Source organism: Zootoca vivipara, chromosome 2 (assembly GCF_965207765.1).
Source record: "Zootoca vivipara chromosome 2, rZooViv2.hap1.1, whole genome shotgun sequence".
NCBI lineage: Eukaryota > Metazoa > Chordata > Lepidosauria > Squamata > Lacertidae > Zootoca > Zootoca vivipara.
In genome coordinates, this window is record NC_142584.1 from 17839910 (window position 1) to 17861004 (window position 21095).

General features: G+C 47.8%; 1 protein-coding gene and 1 long non-coding RNA gene across 2 annotated transcripts in view; one reads left to right on the forward strand and one right to left on the reverse strand.

The window, feature by feature from the left end:
* Nucleotides 1-8110: 8110 nt before the first annotated feature.
* Nucleotides 8111-9544, reverse strand: LOC148686753 (uncharacterized). Its single transcript, XR_015947961.1, has 2 exons — nucleotides 9226-9544; nucleotides 8111-8480 (listed from the first exon to the last, which is right to left on the reverse strand). It is a non-coding gene; the product is annotated as an uncharacterized LOC148686753 (long non-coding RNA).
* Nucleotides 9299-21095, forward strand: part of RHBDL3 (rhomboid like 3) — a 124553-nt gene continuing 112756 nt past the window's right edge. The window contains exons 1-3 of the mRNA XM_060271999.2: nucleotides 9299-10729; nucleotides 14454-14600; nucleotides 20000-20023. Of these exons, the coding sequence (XP_060127982.1) occupies nucleotides 10607-10729; nucleotides 14454-14600; nucleotides 20000-20023 (294 nt within the window). The 5' untranslated portion in view covers nucleotides 9299-10606. The remainder of the gene's footprint in view (nucleotides 10730-14453; nucleotides 14601-19999; nucleotides 20024-21095) is intronic.

Sequence of the window (21095 nt, forward strand, 5' to 3'; positions counted from 1 at the left end):
GTTGCGCATATTCCATAAGTTAAAGTTGCCATTCTTCTTTAGTTGGGACTTTGCTCGTTTTCCATTTTGGGGCTAATAAAACATGAGCCGCAATAGTGACATACATAAATAACCTTTTCTGACACATGGGAATTTCCGTCTAAATTATCCCCGACAAGAAGGATTCTGGTTGTTGTTGTTTTTTTGGAAAAGTACTTTGAAACATTTTTTTTTCAATTCATTATGAATTATTTCCCAATACTCTTTTACCCTTTTACAAGTCCACCACAAAAAACGGCAAAACTCAGCAAATCGACCCCCCCCACCTCAATAAAGTCCCTGCCTTTCCCTCGAGTTGCTATGGCTGTCTTCTACAGGCTAGTGATCACTGTGAGAGCACATATGGCTTTGGGCTTTGCCAATGGACTGGGCTTGTGCGGAGGCACAATTTGTGTGAACCAGCCCTTATTAAGCCACGGACATTGGGGCTTGTGGGCTTCTGACAAGCACCTGGTTGGCCACCGTAAAAAGGGAATGGTGGACCAGAGGAGCCATTATTAGTTTATTACAAACAGGAGCATCTCTCTGTATAAAAGGATCCACACAGTGTTTAGAATAAATGGGGCTTTGGAGCAGTTGGGCAGATCCACACTGTACACTTCCAAGAACATTCAACACACAGGACTCCCCAAATGAATCCTAGGAACTGTAGTTTGTTAAGCATGCTGCATATTGTAGCTCTGTGAGGAGGAAACAACAGTTCCCATGATATTTTTTTTTTGGGGGGGGGGTCGTCTGCTTTAGATGTGTGGTGTGCACAAACGTGAGGTCACAAACACACCAGCAACCTCACGAGCTTTCTCTCACTGCTCTTTGGCGCCTTCATTTGAGAGCCAACTCTTGGTGCTGTTTTGGGGCTACCTTAAAGCTGAGCAGGAACAGAGCCCCCCCTTTTCTTGTCTCATCTAGAAAGCACCTCTATGGGGAAATATCAAAGAGAGACAAAGAGAATGGCTCTTTCTCTTTTTCGCCCTTCTGAAGCAAGGTCTTCAGAGGCAGAAGACCTCCACGGGAGGGGAAGACAGTTTATTTCAGAGCTAGGAGAACAACGAATGACTCAAGCGTTTGACCAAAAGGTACCCCTGCTGCTGTTGTGGCTGCTGCCTATCTTTTTAAAGTCCGTTTATTTTAGACCAGGGGTCCCCAGACTTTCTGCGCGGCGGGCCGGTGCCCGCCGCGCCGACCGCGCGGTGGGCCGGAGGGCAGGGGAGTGCGCGCGCAGCGGGCCGGAGGGCGGGGGAGTGCGCGCCCGTGCGCATGCGCACACGCACACGGGCGGGAAAAAAATCGCCAAAAATCGCTTGTGCGCATGCGTATGGGCCTCCCCCGACCCGGAAGTGCACCAGAAATGACCTCTTCCGGGTCGGGAGAGGCCCATACGCATGCGCACAAAGGATTTTCGGCGATTTTTTGCCGATTTTTTAGATCGTCGCTGCGCCGCGCACCGTGAGAGCGGGCGGCGGCAGCGGGCGGCGGGAGTCGTCGCGGGCCGGATTGGAAGGCCGATTGGGCCGCATCCGGCCCGGGGGCCGTAGTTTGGGGACCCCTGTTTTAGACCAAGAATCAAGCGGTGGAGATACTCAGGAGGAGGTGGAATTGAGGGTTTTATTTGTGGAGAAAGAGAAGCAGAGCCTAGAAAACATAGCAGACAAGGCGGTGGCAAAGGTTGCCAACAAGCCAAGGAAAAACGCAGCTGGATCTGCTCTGGCACAGAGGGTTTGATATGCAGAAATCAGCATAATAATGCTCATTTGATTACCTAATTAGCAGAGTTCAAATTTACACGCTAGAACAGTGGTTCTCAAACTTTTTTCTTTGGGGCCATACTTTCAGAATAAAAAACTGCAACTTCAACAGTAGTTTTCATTTCCTAGAATTACTTCTTTTTCACCTAAATGTCTGAGTTAATCTCACACTGGGGGCCTGTGGTGCAGCTGAATAAAAGGTTTTTATTAACTTGTCTTTGAAACTCATGCTATATGCCTTTCAATGTGAAGCTTAATCAAAAGCCCATGTGCTCAGCATGTATTAGAAGCCAGAGTTCTTTTTAAATGTTTATTATTAAGCTGTGATTACTAATTGGTCTTTCAGATCATGCAGATCACTCGATCACTGCCAGGGACAAGGGGAAGCCCCACACATTGGAAGTTGGGGGTTCCCAGCACAGGTAGGAGACACTAAAGAATGAAAAATCTCCTCTGTGGTCTGTACAGGAGCATAGGAAACTGCCTCACACTGAGATCATCTGCCCATCTAGCTCAATGCTGTCTACACTGACTGGCAGCAGCTTTCAAGGGATCTTTCTCAGCTCTACCTGGATCTATCACATGGACCTAGATGGACTAGATGGAAACTTGATATAAGGCAGTTTCCTGTGTTCTTATCCATTGTGGGGGAAACCTAGTAATTTATCTATTATTATTATGCATAGTAAGTGTTGACTGGTTTTTTACTCTAATGCACGGGGGTTAAAGGGTTCCCCAGTTACAACCTAGAGTTGCTGCACATGTCTTTGAAACAGGTGTGGGGAACCCTAGCCATTGGCCACACTTGCTAAGGCTGATAAGACATGCAGTTCAGAAACATCTGGATACCCAAAGTTTCTCAACACCTGCTTTCAAAAAGTACTATTGCTATGGAAAGTGATGCAGCTGCAGCTTCTCACACCTATTCAGACGAAACTCAACAGACACAGACTAATGCAGCCTTATCTATAGAAATACTAGTGATCATCCAGCTATAAAGACGGAGATGACCCACCAAACAAACCTGAAAGCCATATCTCCTAACCCATGTTGTGCATCTCCCCTGAAAGCTTGCTAAATAATCCCTTAACAACTCTGCTGAAACCTGACTTTATATCGTTATGCTGTTAGATCACCATTCTTTTATTTGACAGTTTGCTGGATAATAAATCAGAATGGCTCACTTAATGGCTGTTAATAATGATTAAGGAGATACAGGGCTGGCTCTACCATTAGGCAGGTGGGGTTGCAGAGTAACAGGGAGGTATTGGGGAGCAAAGCCGTGTGCACTGTACCTTCTTAAAGGCAGCCTGCGGTGTAGTGGTGGACATTGTCCTGTGGCCAGTGTTGAACTAAGACACAACTGCATGTCCGGTTGGCCTCAGTACATGGTGTGTGCTATTTTGTTCCATGCAGGAAAATATATTGGTCATCTTTCCCTTTATTTGATTTGGATCAGGCATCCCAAAACTGTGGCCCTCCAGATGTTTTGGACTACAATTCCCATCATCCCCGACCACTGGTCCTGTTAGCTAGGGATCATGGGAGTTGTAGGCCAAAACATCTGGAGGGCCACAGTTTGGGGATGCCTGATTTAGATACTTCTGCTCTGCTTCAATGTTTGCAAATAAAACAATATTGGGAGTGGGGAGTCAGTGCTTCCCCTTGGAACTTTTCATTGCTTAGGGGAATAACCAGCAAGCACGCTGCAGAATCAAATCAAATCAAACAGACCCCACCTGAGCCACTTCTTTAGTCCTTGCAATCAGTGTTTCCATTTTGGAGCCATCTAGCACTCTGACCTCCGCTAGACTGTTTGCTCGACAGATGCTGGTCGGCTCCCTCCCCTTGGGCACGTCCCTGCATATTCATTAACTGACCTTTTTTTGCATTACGGGATTAGGTTGGAATCCATGGTCCTCTCGGAATAATAATAAATGTTGCTATTTAAATGACTGTTGTTAAGGCAGAACTTGGCTCGTATTTTCAAGGCACCCTCTGTTAGTTCATGGAAATGAACTGCCCACGTGTTAACCGTCCAACGTGCCACACTCGTATCTGTCAATTACTGTTTTACAAAGCTGAACTGCCAAGGAGGACGTGGAAGGAGAGAAAACGAGGGCTGTATAAATCAAGAGGGTTTCGAAAGCTTAGAAGTTCATCGTATGCTTGTAGCAAAACCTTTTAATTAAAATGATGTCACTCTCCCCCTTAGACGTTAATAGTAGCAAGGCCCTTGTCACACATCTCCTCTCAAGATTCTTTGCTTAAATTATCAGAGCTGTTGACTGTGAATTTGTACTGAGAAAGGGGGGGGGTAAATAAAGGAGCAGATGTTTATTTTTATTTTATTTTTTTAAAAATACTCTACAGTGGTACCTTGGTTCTTGAACTTAATCCATTCTGGGAGTCTGTTTGACTCCCGAAACTATTCGAAAACCAAGGCGTGACTTCCAATTGGAAGCCATGGAAGCCGCGTCGGATTTGCGGCTTCCGAAAAACGTTCGCAAACCGGAACACTTACTTCTGGGTTTGCGGCGTTCGGGAGCCTATTTGTTCGGGAGCCAAGCCCTTTGAATACCAAGGTACCACTGTATTCACCTGCTGAGGTAAGGACATATTGTGTTGCTGCATTATTATTATTTTTTAATCAGATTATAAATGAGAAATATGCAGGCTTGGTAAAAAAAAAATGCCGCAGATCCTGATAAAGTGAAGATACTTTGGCGTTCCTGGCTGAGATGCCATAAATCAAAGGTGGGGAACCATTTCTAGTCCAAGGGCCTTGATTCTTTCTGAGCAACCTTCTGGGGGTCACATGCCATTGGCAGGCAGGGCCAGACAAAAATGTGGATGGGGCTAATAATGCAATTATTACCTTTGTACAGTAGGCTGGTTTCTGCACACGTTTACATACTTTGCTCTATCTTCCAGGCAAGCAACAGGCATTATGTGAGTTAAAGGACACATCCCACAGGCAAAAATACTCTTAAGAGTATATGAAGTAAGGGCAGGGAGGGGCATGATGTGAAGAAGAGTCCTGAGGGACAGACAGAGGCTGGGAGGGCCATATTTTGTCCCCAGGCCACATAGAGTTACCATATGTCCTCTTTTTTCCAGAACACACCCTCTTTTTCAGGATTAAAATTTCTGTCCAGGTGGATTTATTTTAAAAAATTGGCAAAATGCCCTGGGTGTTGTTGTTGTTTGTTTACAGTCACCCAAGAGGTGTTTTTTTTAAATGAAAACAATTTTAAAATTCTGATGTGTCACGCTCCCACCCGTGCCGTTTTTCATTAATGGAATGTACATTAATTGAAACAGTTTTCTAAATTGTTCTGTGCACACTTACATTCACAAAAACGTTAACATCCCAAATACTATCATGTGGCAAGTGAGGAAGCGAAATACGTATTATTATTGTTTTGTTGTTGAAAGTTAAGAACGTTGCTACAATATACCACAGCTTCTACAGCCTACGTATAGCAGGGGTAATTTAACATGAGAGTCGTCGTAGCGATCCATAGCTAAAAGTCGTCAAATGTGTCCTTTTTTTTGCTTTTCAAAATACGGCAACCTTAGCTGAGGTTCCCCACCCATGCCATAAATGAAAGGGTTTCACATGAACGCAATGGTGAGGGGCTGTTCTTAGATCCAGCCTTCTGCCTGCTACATATGCAGGTAGCATCCGTAGCGCACTGTGCCTTTCAGTTTTTTTCCTGGTGTCCCAGCTTTGCTCGGGAAGAAATGATCAGGCCACAGTTGTTGTAACATTCAGGGTAGATCACAGTATGTGTGCATTAAACACTTGCTTTGATGCAGATTGGGACGCGGGTGGCGCTGTGGCTTAAACCACAGAACCTAGGGCTTGCCGATTGGAAGGTCGGCGGTTCGAATCCCCGCAACGGGGTGAGCTCCCGTTGTTCGGTCCCAGCTCCTGCCCACCTAGCAGCTCGGAAGCACGTCAAAATTGCAAGTAGATAAATAGGTACGGTACCACTCCAGCGGAAAGGTAAACGGCATTTCTGTGCGCTGCTCTGGTTTGCCAGAAGTGGCTTAGTCATGCTGGCTACATGACCCGGAAGCTGTCTGTGGACAAACGCCAGCTCCCACGGCCTATAGAGCAAGATGGGCCTATAGAGCGAGATGAGCGCGCAACCCCAGAGAATGGACCTAATGGTCAGATGTACCTTTATCTTTACCTTGATGCAGATTGCTAACAGGAGCTGACCTTCAATGCTTCAAACGGGGCATAAGTTATCCAAAGGACCATCTTCTTTCACATGGTCACCAATTCAGTTTCTGCCCAGCAGCCTTTTTCTGTGCCTCTGCCTTCTGAGCAGAAGTGGTTGCCTTTGCAATGTCCATGCTATGGGAGCTCTTTCCCTCCCTCCGTAGGTTTTCCTGGAGTAGTTGCTTTTATCGTTTAGGTGCCAGGTGGAGGGTATCCTATTCTGCCTCCTCATGATTTTTAATTGTACTGCAGTCTAAAATTATTTGCATATGCTAGCTTTTGCTATTTTGACCTGAGTTCTTTTGGGGTTTAAATGTTCTGGTGAATTTCTTACGTTGCTTTTATAAGCCAACTTGAAGATGTTTGCACCACAAGTGGGGTGTAAATCCTACCAACGAATAAATCGCAGTTGCCAGCTATTTTAGTTGTTCGCATCTAGGTAATTTTGGACCACGGGCTTAATGGTCTTGTAGTGGACAGGGTGGGGGACAGCTCCCTATTAACATCCCCCCCCCGCTCCATTCTTCACAACTCCTTCTACGTTCCTGATGTTCTAGATGAGCATGGGGGTCAGATCCAGCCCAATCGCCTTCTCAATCCGGCCCACGGACGGTCCGGGAATCAGTGTGTTTTTACATGAGTAGAATGTGCCCTTTTATTTAAAATGCATCTCTGGGTTATTTGTGGGGCATAGGAATTCATTTTTTTCTCAAAATATAGTCCAGCCCCCCACAAAGTATGAGGGACGGTGGATCAGCTCCCTGCTGAAAATGTTTGCTGACCCCTGTTCTAGAGGAGCTGGGAAGTGTCTTAAAAGTCAATTTTCTTTTGTTTTTGTTTTTAAATGCGGATTCACATTTTCAGCTTAAATCATGACTGCATTAATAAACTGGAGTTTGCTTTGGTTGCCCCTGGTGCTAAATGTATTTACTGGGAAGCAAGCCTCATTTTGTTGTAGAAAAGGAAAATACTGGTAGGTAGAATTCAATGTTGAGCTGAGGTGATCGTTCTGCCAGTGCAGCTATAGATAGATAGATGATAGATAGATAGATATTCTTAGAGCAAATGGTTTGCCAGAGTCTATTGGTTCCTTCCTGTGGGCTTAGCTGCACAGCCACCAAAAATGTTTCCTAACTGCATTTCTTGAATTCAAATTCCATTTGAAACACAGAAAAGAGAGTTGATTGTTAAACATTGATTGTGGAGTTATATGGTATCCTTATCCTTAGTCAACGGTATATGACTAAGGAAGGTTTAGATCAGCGTTTCTCAACTACTGTTCCGCGGCACACTAGTGTGCCGCGAGACGCTGGCTGGTGTGCCGCGATGTGCGGCGACGAGAAGGGCGATTTGCATTGTCACATGCCTGGCGGCCGCCAATATACAACACTGACCCGCCAGAAAGCAATATTTCTCCTCCTCTTTCCCAAAGCTCAATGCAAACGAGCCTGGCGGCCGCCAATACACAACGCTGACCCGCCGGAAAGCAATATTTGGCAAGTGTTTCTTACAGTCATAATTATAATATAGGGCGGCACAGAGTTAAATTTTTTAACCTTTTTAATGGTGGTGTGCCTCGTGATTTTTTTCACGGAACAAGTGTGCCGTGGCCCAAAAAAGGTTGAGAAACACTGGTTTAGATCAAGAATTCCTAACTGAAAAAAAGAAACCAATTCGGTTCATGCACAGAAATAACATCCCCCCCCTCATTTGGCAATGTGCTAATGCCAATTCATAAACCAGAGGGCTTTTATTCTCAGCATCCCTCAAATTTATAATCCAGGTGCCAAATGGATTTAACAGCTGATATCAAAATGGGAGCAAATTACTGTGAGTTGGGATTTTGAAGTTGCTGTGAAAATTATAATATGAAGCGACAAGACAAAGGTTGGAGACTTTTTAAAAAATCATTAGTAATAGCAGGTTGCCATCTGTTTTTCTCTGCTCAGCTAAACAGTGATAAAAAAATGTGTGTTTGTGTGTGTGAGAGAGAGAAGGAATAGAAATTAGATTGCCGATCTCTCCACCTCCAGTTAAACTAGCTGCACTGCTTTGCATGCACTAGCTCAAATTAAAAAAAAAACTAAAAAACTGTCAACCAGTTTTTTTTAATTAAAAAAAGGCAGTGAGAGGAACTGATGGAAATGTATAAGCAAACACAGGATCTATAACACTACATCGGCATGTTTGCTGTGTCATAGAAAGGGGCGGCTGCTTCAGGGATCCTTTGTTGTATAAACAGAACAAGTTTCTAGCCCTCTTGATAATTAAATCCAAACATGAGAATGGGGAGGCAGTTGAGAAGAGGTTGGGTGTTTGCTTCATGGTTCCATTGGTCTCTTATGCCTGTCCGTGTAGTAGAGGCAATAGGGGGCTATATCTATATTCGGTATAAGGCAGTCAGTCAGCTTCTTCTATGACGAGGTGGTGCTAATGGCACAGGAGCAGGTCAGCTGGCAATCCTGTGTATGCAATAATTTATACAGATGAATGATAAGGATTAGCGGAATACCCGGGCTGCAGGAATGCCAGACGGCTGCAGTTGTTCTCAAATTAAGCAACCTTACACCCCCACCCCCAATCCCTCCCGCGTCACCCGGCCCCTTCTAAAGGAAAACCCTCGCATAAGCCAGAGGCATAACCGCCTCGGACGCCTCGCCGCTGGCGCATTGACCCATGCGCTCCGCAACGCGTCATTCTCCCTATGTAAACAAGAGGGCGGGGCTATGCGAAATGAGATCCCGCCCTTTCTCGAAACTCCAAGCGCGACTCCCACGCGAGGTGCATAACTCCAAAAACGGCCGCGGAGCTGTGGCGGCGGCGTGGGGGAGCTTTGGGAACTTCCTCGTAATAAATCACTTTGGGCCGGGTCCCCCCCACCCCGAGCTTTGGCGCAAGGTGGAAAAGAGGAGGAAGGGAAGGGGGGAAAGAAAGACCGAGCCTGTGGGCTCAGGGACTGGAAGGGCGCGGCGTCCCGTCCCATCCCTCTGATCCTGCAGGCAGGCGCAAATCCTCCCGTTTGCACAGCCAACACGTCCGCATCTTGGAGGAATCCCGGGCGCGACGTGCCCAGCGCCGCTCCAGGAAGGAGGAAGACACTCCGCTCGCTCCCAACAGGCCGCCCCCAGCCTGAGCGGGGGACCCACGTGCTCTTCTAGACCCGCAGCCGGCTCGGCGCGCAGTTTCTAGCTAGGTTGCAAAGCTCACCGTCATTTCTGCTCTGCCCTGGCAAGGAGCCGATCGCTGCTCTCTCTCCCTCTCCACCGCTCGAGGTAGAGTTGCCGCTGGATCCACTGAGTTGGCTTCCCAGTCACCAGCTCCTGAGTAAACCGCGCTGGAGACGCCGACAACGCCGAGCAGCGACGCTTCTTCTGCGCCACCGTCCCACGAAGAGGGGTCTGGCGGCTTGCCGAAGGTGGGCGATCCTGGGCTTGGCGAGAATCGTCCTAAGGCGACCTCCCTTGGCAAGGTCACCCGAGGGGAAGAAGAAGGCGTTCTTCTTCGCAGCACGCGCGCCCTCGCCGTCTCTTCGGAAAGCGCCAAGACGACGCGGGCGTGACGAAGCGGCTGGCCCAGGGCGCGTGGACGCGGGCTCCTACTACCCCTAAGCGGTCGGCGCCGTCGTGGCGCGTTCCCCACGCGTTTCGGCCGCAGAGCTTTCCCGCGAAGTTGTGGTCCTGCGGCGCGCCAGCTTCCCCCGCTTTTCCTCCCTTTGCAGGCTCATCTGGGCTTGCAACGCGAGGGGGAATCCTCGGGCCGCTCTGGTGCCAGGCAAGCTCCACCGACCTGCCGCTGGATCGCGACTTTTCTTGCTCCTGCAAGCATCGCCCCCCAACAAAAAAACCCACCACCACCACGCATGAAACCCTTTGGTGCTCGATGGTTTTAATCCCGCAGGATTTGCAAGCCGGGAGAGGGTTTCCTCCGGCCTCATGAGGAAGCAGCAGCAGGGAAGCCCCCCACTTCCATGACAAGGAGGAGGCACCTCTCCTCCATCCGCGGGATGAGCGCGATGTCTGCGACGTTGCCACAGAAGAAGGGCAGGCGCCTCCCCGCGTGGCGCGGCGCGGCTCCTAGTGGGACTAAGGCGGCGGCGGCAGCAGCCGGAGCTCAATGACGAAAAGGGGCTGAGGAAGAGTAACCGGGAGGGCTCGCGGGTGAGCGCTCACCTCGCGTGGACTAGCAGGGCAGGAGGCGCAAAAGTTTGGCCAAGTTTAGGGCGCGCGCCTAAAAGGTTTCCAAAGGTCCGGCTCCCCCACTCCCTTGGCCTGTGCAGTTGGATCGAAGCCACATCAGCACCAGCATGCCAGCTGGAGGACGCCTCTCGTCTCTCGAGGGATATTTCCCTTAAGGGGGGGGGAATTCTACCCACGCAACGACACCCACCCGGTCTCTGGCTGCAGGAGCCAGCATGGAAGAGGAAGGGGCCAGGCTGCATAGGCGGCTTTGAAAGTTTGCCAAACACCTCCGAGGTTGCTTTGCTTCCTCCAGCCCCCCTCCCCTCGCCGAAAGAGGAGCGACTGAGAGGAAGGGCAGAGAGAGGGGGGCAGATCGGGGGGGTCGACCGGGGAGTTGGCTACTTCCAAGCATGGGAGACAGGTTGCCGGAGCCAAGCCGTGCAAACCCTTCTCCCGCGGTGGCCGCCTGCTCAGAAGCAGAAGCGATCGAGGTCCTGGAATCCGAGGATGTCCTGCCTATGGCTACGGAGGACGTGAGTTTCATTTGATGTCTCTCTCCCCTCCCCGCTCCCCCTCCGTTCCCAGTTGACTTTAATCGGATCAAGCTATTTAAAAATAAACTTTGGAATTAAAGGGAGGGGAAGTTTGATTCTTTCTAGGAAGAGAAAGTGGGAAGAAAATGAGGTTTCCCCCCATTGGGGTTCCCAAAGTGGCCCCTCTGCAGCAAGATCCTGGGCCTGTTTACACAGGAGTAAGCCCCTCTCACTTGAGTGGGGGTTACTTCTAGGTAGGTGTGCATAGGATGGAGCCTGAATAGATTTCCTTTTTAACCAGTGGGTGAGCTCAGTGTGATTCTGCATATTATATGTACTCCTATACAGATAGCTGTATGTATAGGTGTCGTAATCATTCCACATCCCACCCCCACAAAGCAGACAGCACAGCAAGTTTTTTTCTTGGACCAAATTAAAAGCATTTTCTCCCTTTCCGCAAAATGTTGTGTGTTAGTTTGCACCAGCATAGAAAGGGGTAACGGGTTGGCGATACACCCCAAACTGCTCTGCAAACGGGATGAGCTCCTGCCAGGAGCTGTTGTTGCCCTGGGTGAGAAACCGAATGAAAATGTGCCATGAAGGCAAAGGAATATTAACCCTGCTGTGATTTCAATAGGCAGCTGCTACAAAGCACATTGGATAACCTTGGGCGGGTGACCAACCCTACCTTGCAGGGTTGGTGTGAGAATAAAATGGGATAGTTCCCCCGAGTTGCTTGGAGGAATGGTTTGATACAGATGCAAAATAATCAGGGGTATCTCACAGAGACAATGAAAAGAAAAGAAACCCACATGTTGCTCACCCTTACTTTGGTGCTGGATGGTTACTCCTAGGGCAGATCCACACCATCGTTTAAAGCATATTCAATGGTGGCGCTGTGGTTAAACCACTGAGCCTAGGGCTTGCTGATCAGAAGGTCGGCGGTTCGAATCCCTGTGACGGGGTGAGCTCCCGTTGCTCGGTCCCAGCTCCTGCCAACCTAGCAGTTTGAAAGCACGTCAAAATGCAAGTAGATAAATAGGGACCGCTACAGCGGGAAGGTAAACGGCGTTTCCATGTGCTGCTCTGGTTTGCCAGAAGCGGCTTTGTCATGCTGGCCACATGACCTGGAAGCTATACGCCGGCTCCCTCGGCCAATAATGCGGGATGAGCGCGCAACCCCAGAGTCGGTCACAACTGGACCTAATGGTCAGGGGTCCCTTTACCTTTACCTTTAATGTCTATTTAAAGCACATGACTTCCCTCCAAAATTAAGGCAAATGTAGTTTGTTAACGATGCTGGAAATGGTAACTCTGTGAAGGAGAAACTGCACTTCCCAGGGTTCTTTGGGGGGCAGTCATGTGCATTAAATGTGCACTGAATATGCTTTATTATATGCATGGTGTAGATCTGCCCCCTCCTTGCTATTACTGCCTCCTTCCTGCTGTCAAATCATGACTTCCTGCTGAATAATGCAGTGGTACATAAGTGCCCCCAACCTGCCAGCCATGTCCAGATGTAGCTGTGGACATGTGGTGAGTAATTTGTGCTAATGCACAATGTCATCTGCAAGAGCTTTAGTGTACATTTGAACAAACGCTGTGTGCTCAGCGGATCCCTCACGCTCTTCCCATGCAATGCTTTACTGTTTGCTGCAAGCTTTTCATATTGGTTTGTTGTCATCCCTCCCCACATGTGGAACCTTCAGTCATTCAGAAATCATTACTGGCACTAATATCATCTTGGGGGGATAAGAAAATAAATGCAATGAGATTTCAAAGAAATTACTCTTCTTCCTAGTCGTTTGAGGCGATTTTGCAGCAAAGCACATTTTGCTCTGAATCCCACAGCCGGTTTGGGATGTGACCACACATGTACTTTCATTTTCATTAAGTGTGTACTCAGTACTTTCAATGTGAACCTCCAGCCTTCCTAAGCAGCCTAACTTAGTTGTAAGCCTTAATCTCTAAAGATTCTTAAACAGTGAACCTTATTAGTTACCAAGTATTTCCCTGAGAATGCATCTTCCCCCCCCATTTCATCTCCAGCTGACGGTTGGCGGAAGATTTAGGGGTGCTTTATATTGCTCTTAACCCGCAACTGCTGCAAGATTAATCACTGAATGGCAACCAGAGTGCTTGGGTCTCTGGGCTGGCACATTCTGCTATCTAAGCACTTTTAGAGCAAATAGTCCTGTGACAGTGAGCGATTCCCCGAGAGCGATTTCCTCCTGTTGGTTTTCTAATTCATCCTATTATTTGATTGTATTTGTTTCCCCTCTGAAGATTTCCTGGTGCAAAAGCAACCCACGTATTCAAGCTGCTGGTGCTTGAATAAAGCACAGGAGAGCCCTCGCCATAATTCAGAATGTTTCTAGTGGTTATTAGCAGGCAGAAACCTCCATATTCCCTAGCAACTTTCCTGGCAGAATTAGAGGGGCTGGAATGCAGCTGAGGACCATTTAGTCCAGGGATGAGGAGCCTGTTGCCCTCCAGATGCAAGTCCCATTGTCTTTGAGCATTGGGCATGCTGGCTGGGCCTAATGGGAGTTGGGAGTCCAACAGCCTTTGGTGATCTACACAGGTTCCCCATCCTTCCACTAGCCCTATGTTCCAGGTGTTCTTTCAAAAACTTATCAGGAGTTCCTATTGAGGAGACCAGTAATGGCTGAAAGAACAGCTTGGTCGCCACTATCTTTCTCTGCAATGTGCAGCCAGTCCAGAGCTGTCTTCTAAGATGCAAGTCCCATTGAGTTCATTGGGGTTATCCACTGGCAAGTTCAGTACTCAGCCTTAGTTTCAGACTTGCATAACTGGTTTGAGTCGCTCACAGAAGTAGGGCAACTCTTGTGGCATCTCCTAAAAACCTTGGGAATTGTAGTTGAGCCAGTTCTTTGTGAAAGGTCTGCAGCTATCTTATAGAACTACAGTTCCCAGAGTCCCTTGGTCAGGAGCTGTGGCTGTTACGAAGTTTGTAGCCATTGGTGCAGTACAGCTAAGACAGTAGCGTAGATGTCCTCTGAGAATTCTCATGCAATGCCAAACACACACACAAATCTTTTGTGACCCCTGCGGATCTGACACTGAAATCTGAATCCATTCCATCTTTCCTAATCCTGTGCTGAATGGAAATGATGGCTCTCATTGCATCAGGTGAGACTTGCCACCAGGAAGGCCATGACTAGTACGTATGACAACTTCCTGTGCTGTCCATTTGTTCCTTGGTCCCTGAATCAGGGATGGACAACCTCTGTCCCTCCATATATTGCTGGACAACAGCTCACATCATCTCTGGCTGTGGTGTTTGGAGCTGATGGGTGTTAGGGTCCAACAGCAAATGAAGGGCAACAGGTTCCCCATCAATGCACTAAATACATAAAGTAGTAATGTGAGAAACGTCCTCCACCCCTGAAACTCTGGGATACTTTCTCCTCCTCCTGCTCCTACGTGTGAAATTTCTACTCTCGCACCTTGCGAGAAAAGAAATCTGTTCTTGCAATCCCTGCCTTGATTGTTTGTGCGTTGTGTTACAGTGGTCGTGCATAAACCCAGTGAGTAGCTGACTCCTACTTTTTAAATAAAATAAATGTGCAACTTGTTGGTATCTTCTGTTAGTGTTTTTAGCGAGCTTGAGGCAAGAGTGCCAAAGAGTAGGGTAGACAAATCCACTTGCTGTTTCTTGCCGACTTCCTATCCATGCGTCCCATTACTTCCTGCTTTATAGAACCATAGAGTTGGAAGGAACCAAAGTCCATCTACTCCAACCTGCTGCCCAAAGGCAAAGCTGCCAAGCCACCAACCCCCCACAGATCAACCTTTGCTGTCCAGGACACAGTGTGACTCAATCAGAGGGCAGAAGCATGTGAGAAAGGTACGTGCAGAGGACGTAGCTCGGAGCAAAGTAGTGCTTCCAAATGTAGCGACGATACCGATGTGTGTTTTCTCATGCCGAGTGACATATTGACTTGTCTGGTGAGATGTGGAGTTGTTGGGGAGGCAAGGGGGAAAGGCTGCGGCAAGATCCTGTCACGGCACGATGTGGCCCCCATTCGCCTGTCGGGCAGTTTCATCGTGAGTAGACGGGTGGCAGTCAATGTCAATGGTATCTCGTAGCTCCTGGGCACCTTCCGCATGGGGCGAACCCATTGGGTAGGCTTACACCTGTACTCCTTTGTGGATGGGTGTCAGCACAGAGACATGAAGCGTGAGTGCCGGCAGGACTAGGACCAAAGTTGCACTAAGTTCTGGAGAACGTCAACAGGAGGAGAACCTCCAGAGGCAAATATCAATGGCGTGTCATTTGAAGGGAGGGGAAGCCGAGCTAGAATGAGGGTGCTGAAGGGCATGCTGGCAGATTGGGAGGAGGAAAGCGTGGAGGGAGGAGGCAGGTGGGATCAAAACCAAAGCAGAGGTGATGCTTGGCTGTTGCTCATGTAAGGATTCAGGTCTGACCTGGAAGTATATATAACCAGGCAAGGCAAGAAGGAACCAATGAGCAGTCTAGAGTGGGTGGGAGTGGGAGGAGCTGTGTTAGGATAATGCCCCTTCTTCCTCCACTAGCACACTAGTTACTAGTGCGCCAACATGAACGCCCTTGGTGTGTCATGGCTGGATGCCGAGGAGTGGTGGGAGGCACTGGGAGAGGGGAAACCCATGGGGAAGAAAGCTCAGAGCCTGGAGATTGGTGGTGGGACGACGATGCAAGGTATGCTTAATGCTGTAGCGCCATTTCTGCAGGGGCTGCCCATCCCGTTTCATCGCCTGAAGCGCCACTGCCCAAGTGCAGCTGTGGTGGCGGCGGCGGCTTCTGGGTTCTGGAAAGATCTTGCCGAAAGCTCCCGCTTCTCTGGTGGTGGAAGAAGCGAGGAGAAGCTGCTGTGGCTTCTGATACCCAGAAACTGCTATCACTTGTTCTCTTGCAGCCGCAGCAGCAGACGGCAGTGCATTGAGGGTTTGATCATGCCCTTCCCGCCCCGCCCCCCCCTGTGGCTCTTGCTGCTGAAACAGACTGCTTCCTCTTGCCTCATTAAAAGGCTGTCCCTGCATTTCTGGCTATAAAACCAAAACTAAGCAGGAGAAAGAGGGAACCAAAGCACCTGAAGAACCCCAACCCCCTCCCATTTTTTGAAAAAGGACAAGGACTTTGGGGAAGGGTCAACAGGCATGTGGGGCAAGTTTTGTGCTGAGCCCAGAGAAAAACGGCTTGGGCGCATAGCTGTCAACCCTCCCTTTTTTTTGTGGGGAACTCCCTTATTCCAAGCCACAGCTGTCAACCTTATCTTTTTTTGCTGGAAATTCCCTTATTCCAGCGCCGTTTCCCGCTGCTATCCTGGATTGTTAGATATACCGTAGACCAGGCATAGGCAACCTTGGCTCTCCAGATGTTTTGGAACTACAACTCCCATGATGCCTAGCTAACAGGGCCAGTGGTCAGGGATCATGGGAGTTGCAGTTCCAAAACATCTGGAGAGCCAAGGTTGCCTATGACTGTCCCTGGGACAGGTGAGGCTGCTGATCCCTTATTTTCAAATCCGAAAGTTGACAGCTATGCTTGGGCGCTGGTTGTAAGCTCTTCCAGTTGCATCTCTCTCTCTCTGCAGGGTGAGATCCATGTGGAGCCCAGAATCCAAACTTAAAAGAGAATGTGCTGATTGGGGAAAGGAGCCTTTGTACCAGACCACAGGGGGAAGTATCAGATTCCTTAGTGCTTGTAACCCCCTTCTTAATATTTAAATACATTCGTCTTGCTGGATTTCTTTCCCAGGGAGTAATAATAAACCTGATATTATTACCTGGGAAAGCTATGTTTAACAATACATGTAATTAGAGAAGAGAAGCCACATTTAATATTACACAAGAGACCGGAACCGCTCTTTCAGAAGCAAACAGGCTTTTAAACCTCCATAATTATAGCCCCCCCCCAAAAGTCTAGCATTTAAAATGCCTTAGATCTTGTTTTTAACTCCTTCTTGGGCCAGCATAGGTGGGTATGTGTCTCTCTTCTTCTGTGAAACTATTAAAAGCAAGGGACTCTACAGCTGATTATAGAATTAAGTTATGAACTGGGCTGGTTCTACAAAACACTCACCATTAGGGTTGCCAACTGACCACGAGGAATTCGCCAGATCTGCTGTTGTCCCTTGTAACAGCAGCTTTATCTGCAGAAATCAACATGTGAAGATTGTTGTTGTTTCGCAGCATGTGGATGCACATCCCCCCCCCTCTCGCTAATATCTGCAGATCTAACATCTGCTCAAGGCCCACAGCAGCAGAGGCTGGTTGAATACACTTGTTGATCTTCAGCTTGTGGGTCGTCCCTGAATCTTAGGTGGCTGTTCAGTTTTAAAAACAGCAGGGTGGGTTCTGGCAGGTGCATTCCTCCCCCCACCCCCGCTTGCCCTGCCTCTTCTGATTAGCAATCTGTACCTGTGGAAATCCCCTCTTCAGCTGTGGGTGGTGCAAGAGCCCCGTTTCCCTTGGCACCTGTTCATTCTAGGGGGAAAAGGAGAAGGAGGGTCATAGGCAGACATTAACATTAGATTGGGTCCCACATTGCTGGTTGGGTGTCTTGGGTTGAAGGTGACTTACAAGAGTTTAACAGCTGCAAAAGGCGCTTGTATGATTTGCCAAATCAGGTTCATACCATTGAGGTCTAACTGAAGAGATGTGTATCTTGTAGCAGCAGTGGGCGGCAGCACATACACACCAAGAGGGAAACCAGAGCACCCCGCTGCAAAGGAAGGCTCGGCTGCCAGGGCTATGGCATCACTGTCTGGTGGCATCTGGAGTTGCATTAAACAAAAGCGTTGATCGAATGTTAACTCTGAATCACTAGGCAGATTTGCTGTGACAAGTGGGAGTTTTTATATAAAGGAATATTCACTCAGGCAAGAGCTCGATTGTTTCTGTGGGAATCCAGGGAGTTAGCGCACAAAAGCTGAGCTCTTTAATAGAACAGTTTGCCGAGGTGAACCTGCCATGCATTTTTAGGTTTGATTGGCTGGTGTTATGCAATCTGCTCTAACCGGAGGTTGTCAGGAGTCCACGGCCTGGTGGTCTTTATAATGTACAGTGGGTTTTTTTTTTAAAAAAAACTGCTAGTTTAGAATCATAGAGTTGGAAGAGACCACAAGGGCCATCCAGTCCAACCTCCTGCCAAGCAGGAAACGCCACCAAAGCATTCCTGACAGATGGCTGTCAAGCCTCCGCTTAAAGACCTCCAAAGAAGGAGACTCTACCACACTCCTTATCGACTCAGGCTCAACCAAGCCAAGAAACTGCAAACCAAGGCTTATGCCCTAACAGACATGCCGTGTGATGCAATGTCATAAATTGCACTTAGTTATGACTTCCCATCCACCTGCGCTTGTTCCTTGGTCTTTCAGGTGCGCATCCATATGAGAAGTGTGGCTCCTTCCTCAGAGCAAGGCATTCTGGGTAAGGTGGGCCTAGGAGAGTGCCGGTACTGCTGCTGCTTTGTCATGGTGGCTAGAAAACCAATTTTAAAGAGTTTTGAAAGCTTATAAAGTTACTTTTAACATATTTTTTATATATATGTAAAAAAGAAGATTTTCTAGCCAGTAGTGCAGGCATATTCCTTGGCCACCTTTCCCGGAGTGCCTCATTCTGTGAGGAGATCTGTCATCTCCTTGGCAGTCCCCTCCAAATGCTATGGAGTTTCTTGCAAATAGGAGGCGCTGCTGGTCTCCTCCCTCCCTTGATTTTGATGTGGTTCTTTATTTCGGCCTTGTTCCTGATGTAGATCTTCACTTAACCGTTCTTTCCCAGTTGGGGGGTGGGGGCGGCACTACTTCGTGGTTTGCCTCAGGTGCCAAAATGTCTTGGGCCGGCCCTGTGTTGACAGTCTTGTCATCCACAAATTTGTCTCCTTTTAAAGGCAAGTTGGTGGCCATCGCTGCCTCTTGTGGTAGCGAATGCCATAGTTTAACTATGCACTGTGCGAAGATACGCTACACTTTATTTTGTCCAACGTTCATGGTGTCTATATGTTTTAGTGCTGTGTGTGAGAGAATTTTTTTCTCTTTCCACTTTCTGCGTGCTATACATAACTTTATAAACTCCTGTCATGCCACCTCTCACTTGTCTCTCCCCCCACCAAGCTTAAAAAGTCCCAAATGTGGTAAGCTTTCCTCATGGGGAGCTGCTCCACCCCCTTGATAATTTTTGTTGCCCCTTTTCTAACCTCCTACGACTCTACAAGATCCATTTTGAGGTGAGGCAGCTGGAACTCTGCACAGCTTTTAAGATGCATTAGACTTGTATAAAGCCATTATGATATTGGCAGTTTTTCTTCTGTATTTTAGATCTTCTTGTGGTTTATGTGGAAATTGTTGAGTTGTGAATAAATAAATAAACAAATAAACAAATAAATAAATTTCTACCCCCGCCCATCTGGCTGAGTTTTCCCAGCCACTCTGGGTGGCTCCCAACAAAATATTAAAAACATGATAAAACACCAAACTTTAAAAACTTCCCAAAAAAGGGCTGCCTTCAGATGTCTTCTAAAAGTCAGATAGTTGTTTATTTCCTTGTCATCTGATGGGAGGGCGCCACTACCGAGAAGGCCCTCTGCCTGGTTCCCTGTAACGTCACTTCTCGCAGTGAGGCAACTGCCAGAAGTCCCTCGGAGCTGGACCTCAGTGCCTGGGCTGAAGGATTGGGGTGGACTACGATGGTTTAGGACTACTTTTGTTATGTCGCAGTTATGTATTTTTCCCCTTCATGTTGTAAACCACCTTGTGCATGGTTTCAACTGTGGAAAGGTGGCCTATAAATAAAATTATGTATGCATATATGTATGTATGTATGTACCATCCAGATGTTTGGGGGCTACAACTTCCATCAGCCCTAACCAGCATGGCCAATGGTTAGGGATGATGGAAGTTGTAGTATAGCAACATCTGAGCTGCACCAGAGAGGGCTGCTCTACAGAGTGTTGTGCAATCAAACATAACTTCCAAATATCGGTGACGAGGTGTTCAGTGTGGAGGAAATGGCGGCCTCTATTTGACATCTGTGATGACAAGGGGGTTTGTGCCTCTGGCGTGGTCATAACTCTTCAGAGCAGCCCACTCTCCAAGGCAGGACCAGACTCCAGGACTTCAGTTTCCTATATTCTCCATTTGATTCCCTGTCTCTCTAAAAAAATAAAATACGTTTCTGAAATGGATGTACATTTCTGTGCTCTTACACTTTTCTTCCTCTTTTCCCCTCTTCTTTCTTTTATGCATTGCCTCTTCCCTCTCTCAGCACTGGAAAGCTCTGTTTGATCAGGTATGTGAATAATTCAGATTATTATTTTTTGCTCTAACACCAACAATGGAGACCCCGTGAGTTTGTTCAGTGGGGGAATCTTTTGTAACATGTAGCTTATGTGCCGTTTGTGTGGCACTGATTTGGTTGCAGTCATGCTTGGCAAGTATTACCCCCCAACTCTCGGGTTCTGATGCCTGTTGTACTGTATCTTTGTACACTTTCCTTTAAATTCTTACCCTTATCAATGGATGACCCAAAGGGACATGGGTGGTGCTGTGGTCTAAACCACTGAGCCTCTTGGGCTTGCTCATCAGAAGGTTGGCGGTTCGAATCCGCACGGCGGGGTGAGCTCCTGTTGCTCTGTCCCAGGTCCTGCCAACCTACGGTAGCAGTTCAAAAGCACACCAGTGCAAGTAGATAAATAGGTATTGCTGCAGTGGCAAGGTAAACTGCATTTCTGCGTGCTGTGGCTTCCGTCACGGTGTTCCATTGTGCCAGAAGCAGTTTAGTCATGACCCGGAAAGCTGTCTGTGGACAAACACCGTCTCCCTTGGCCTGAAGTGAGATGAGCACCGCACCCCATAGTCACCTTTGACTGGACTTAACCATCAAGGGGTCCTTTACCTTTTACCAATGGATGACCCTTCTTTCCAGGGCTGTGCTGTAAAAAGAAAGGAGCTCAATATGTTTAAAGATGAGTTTCCCCCTTTCTTTAGAAGTTTCATAGCCCTGTTGCTGGTTCAGCTCCTTCATGCTTGCATCAGATTCACAGGTAGAGCACATTGATACTGAATTTCAACTTTTACATTTTAATAACAGATCAAATTATGGGAAAATACCTTGTATGTTACAATGTTACCTTGTGTAAGGTTTAATATCTAATGTTTAAACAATGTATGGGACATATTGATATCGGTCAGTTTCTTAACCCCCAGAGCTTCACTGATTTAGCCTAAGAAACTAGTTGATCACTGAAAAGAATCATATAATTGTTGAATTGGAAGGGACTGTGAGGGTCATCTAGTGCAATAGGCCCAAGGTTGGAAAGACACCTAAAGTGTTAAGATGGTAGGATATAGATATTTTACAT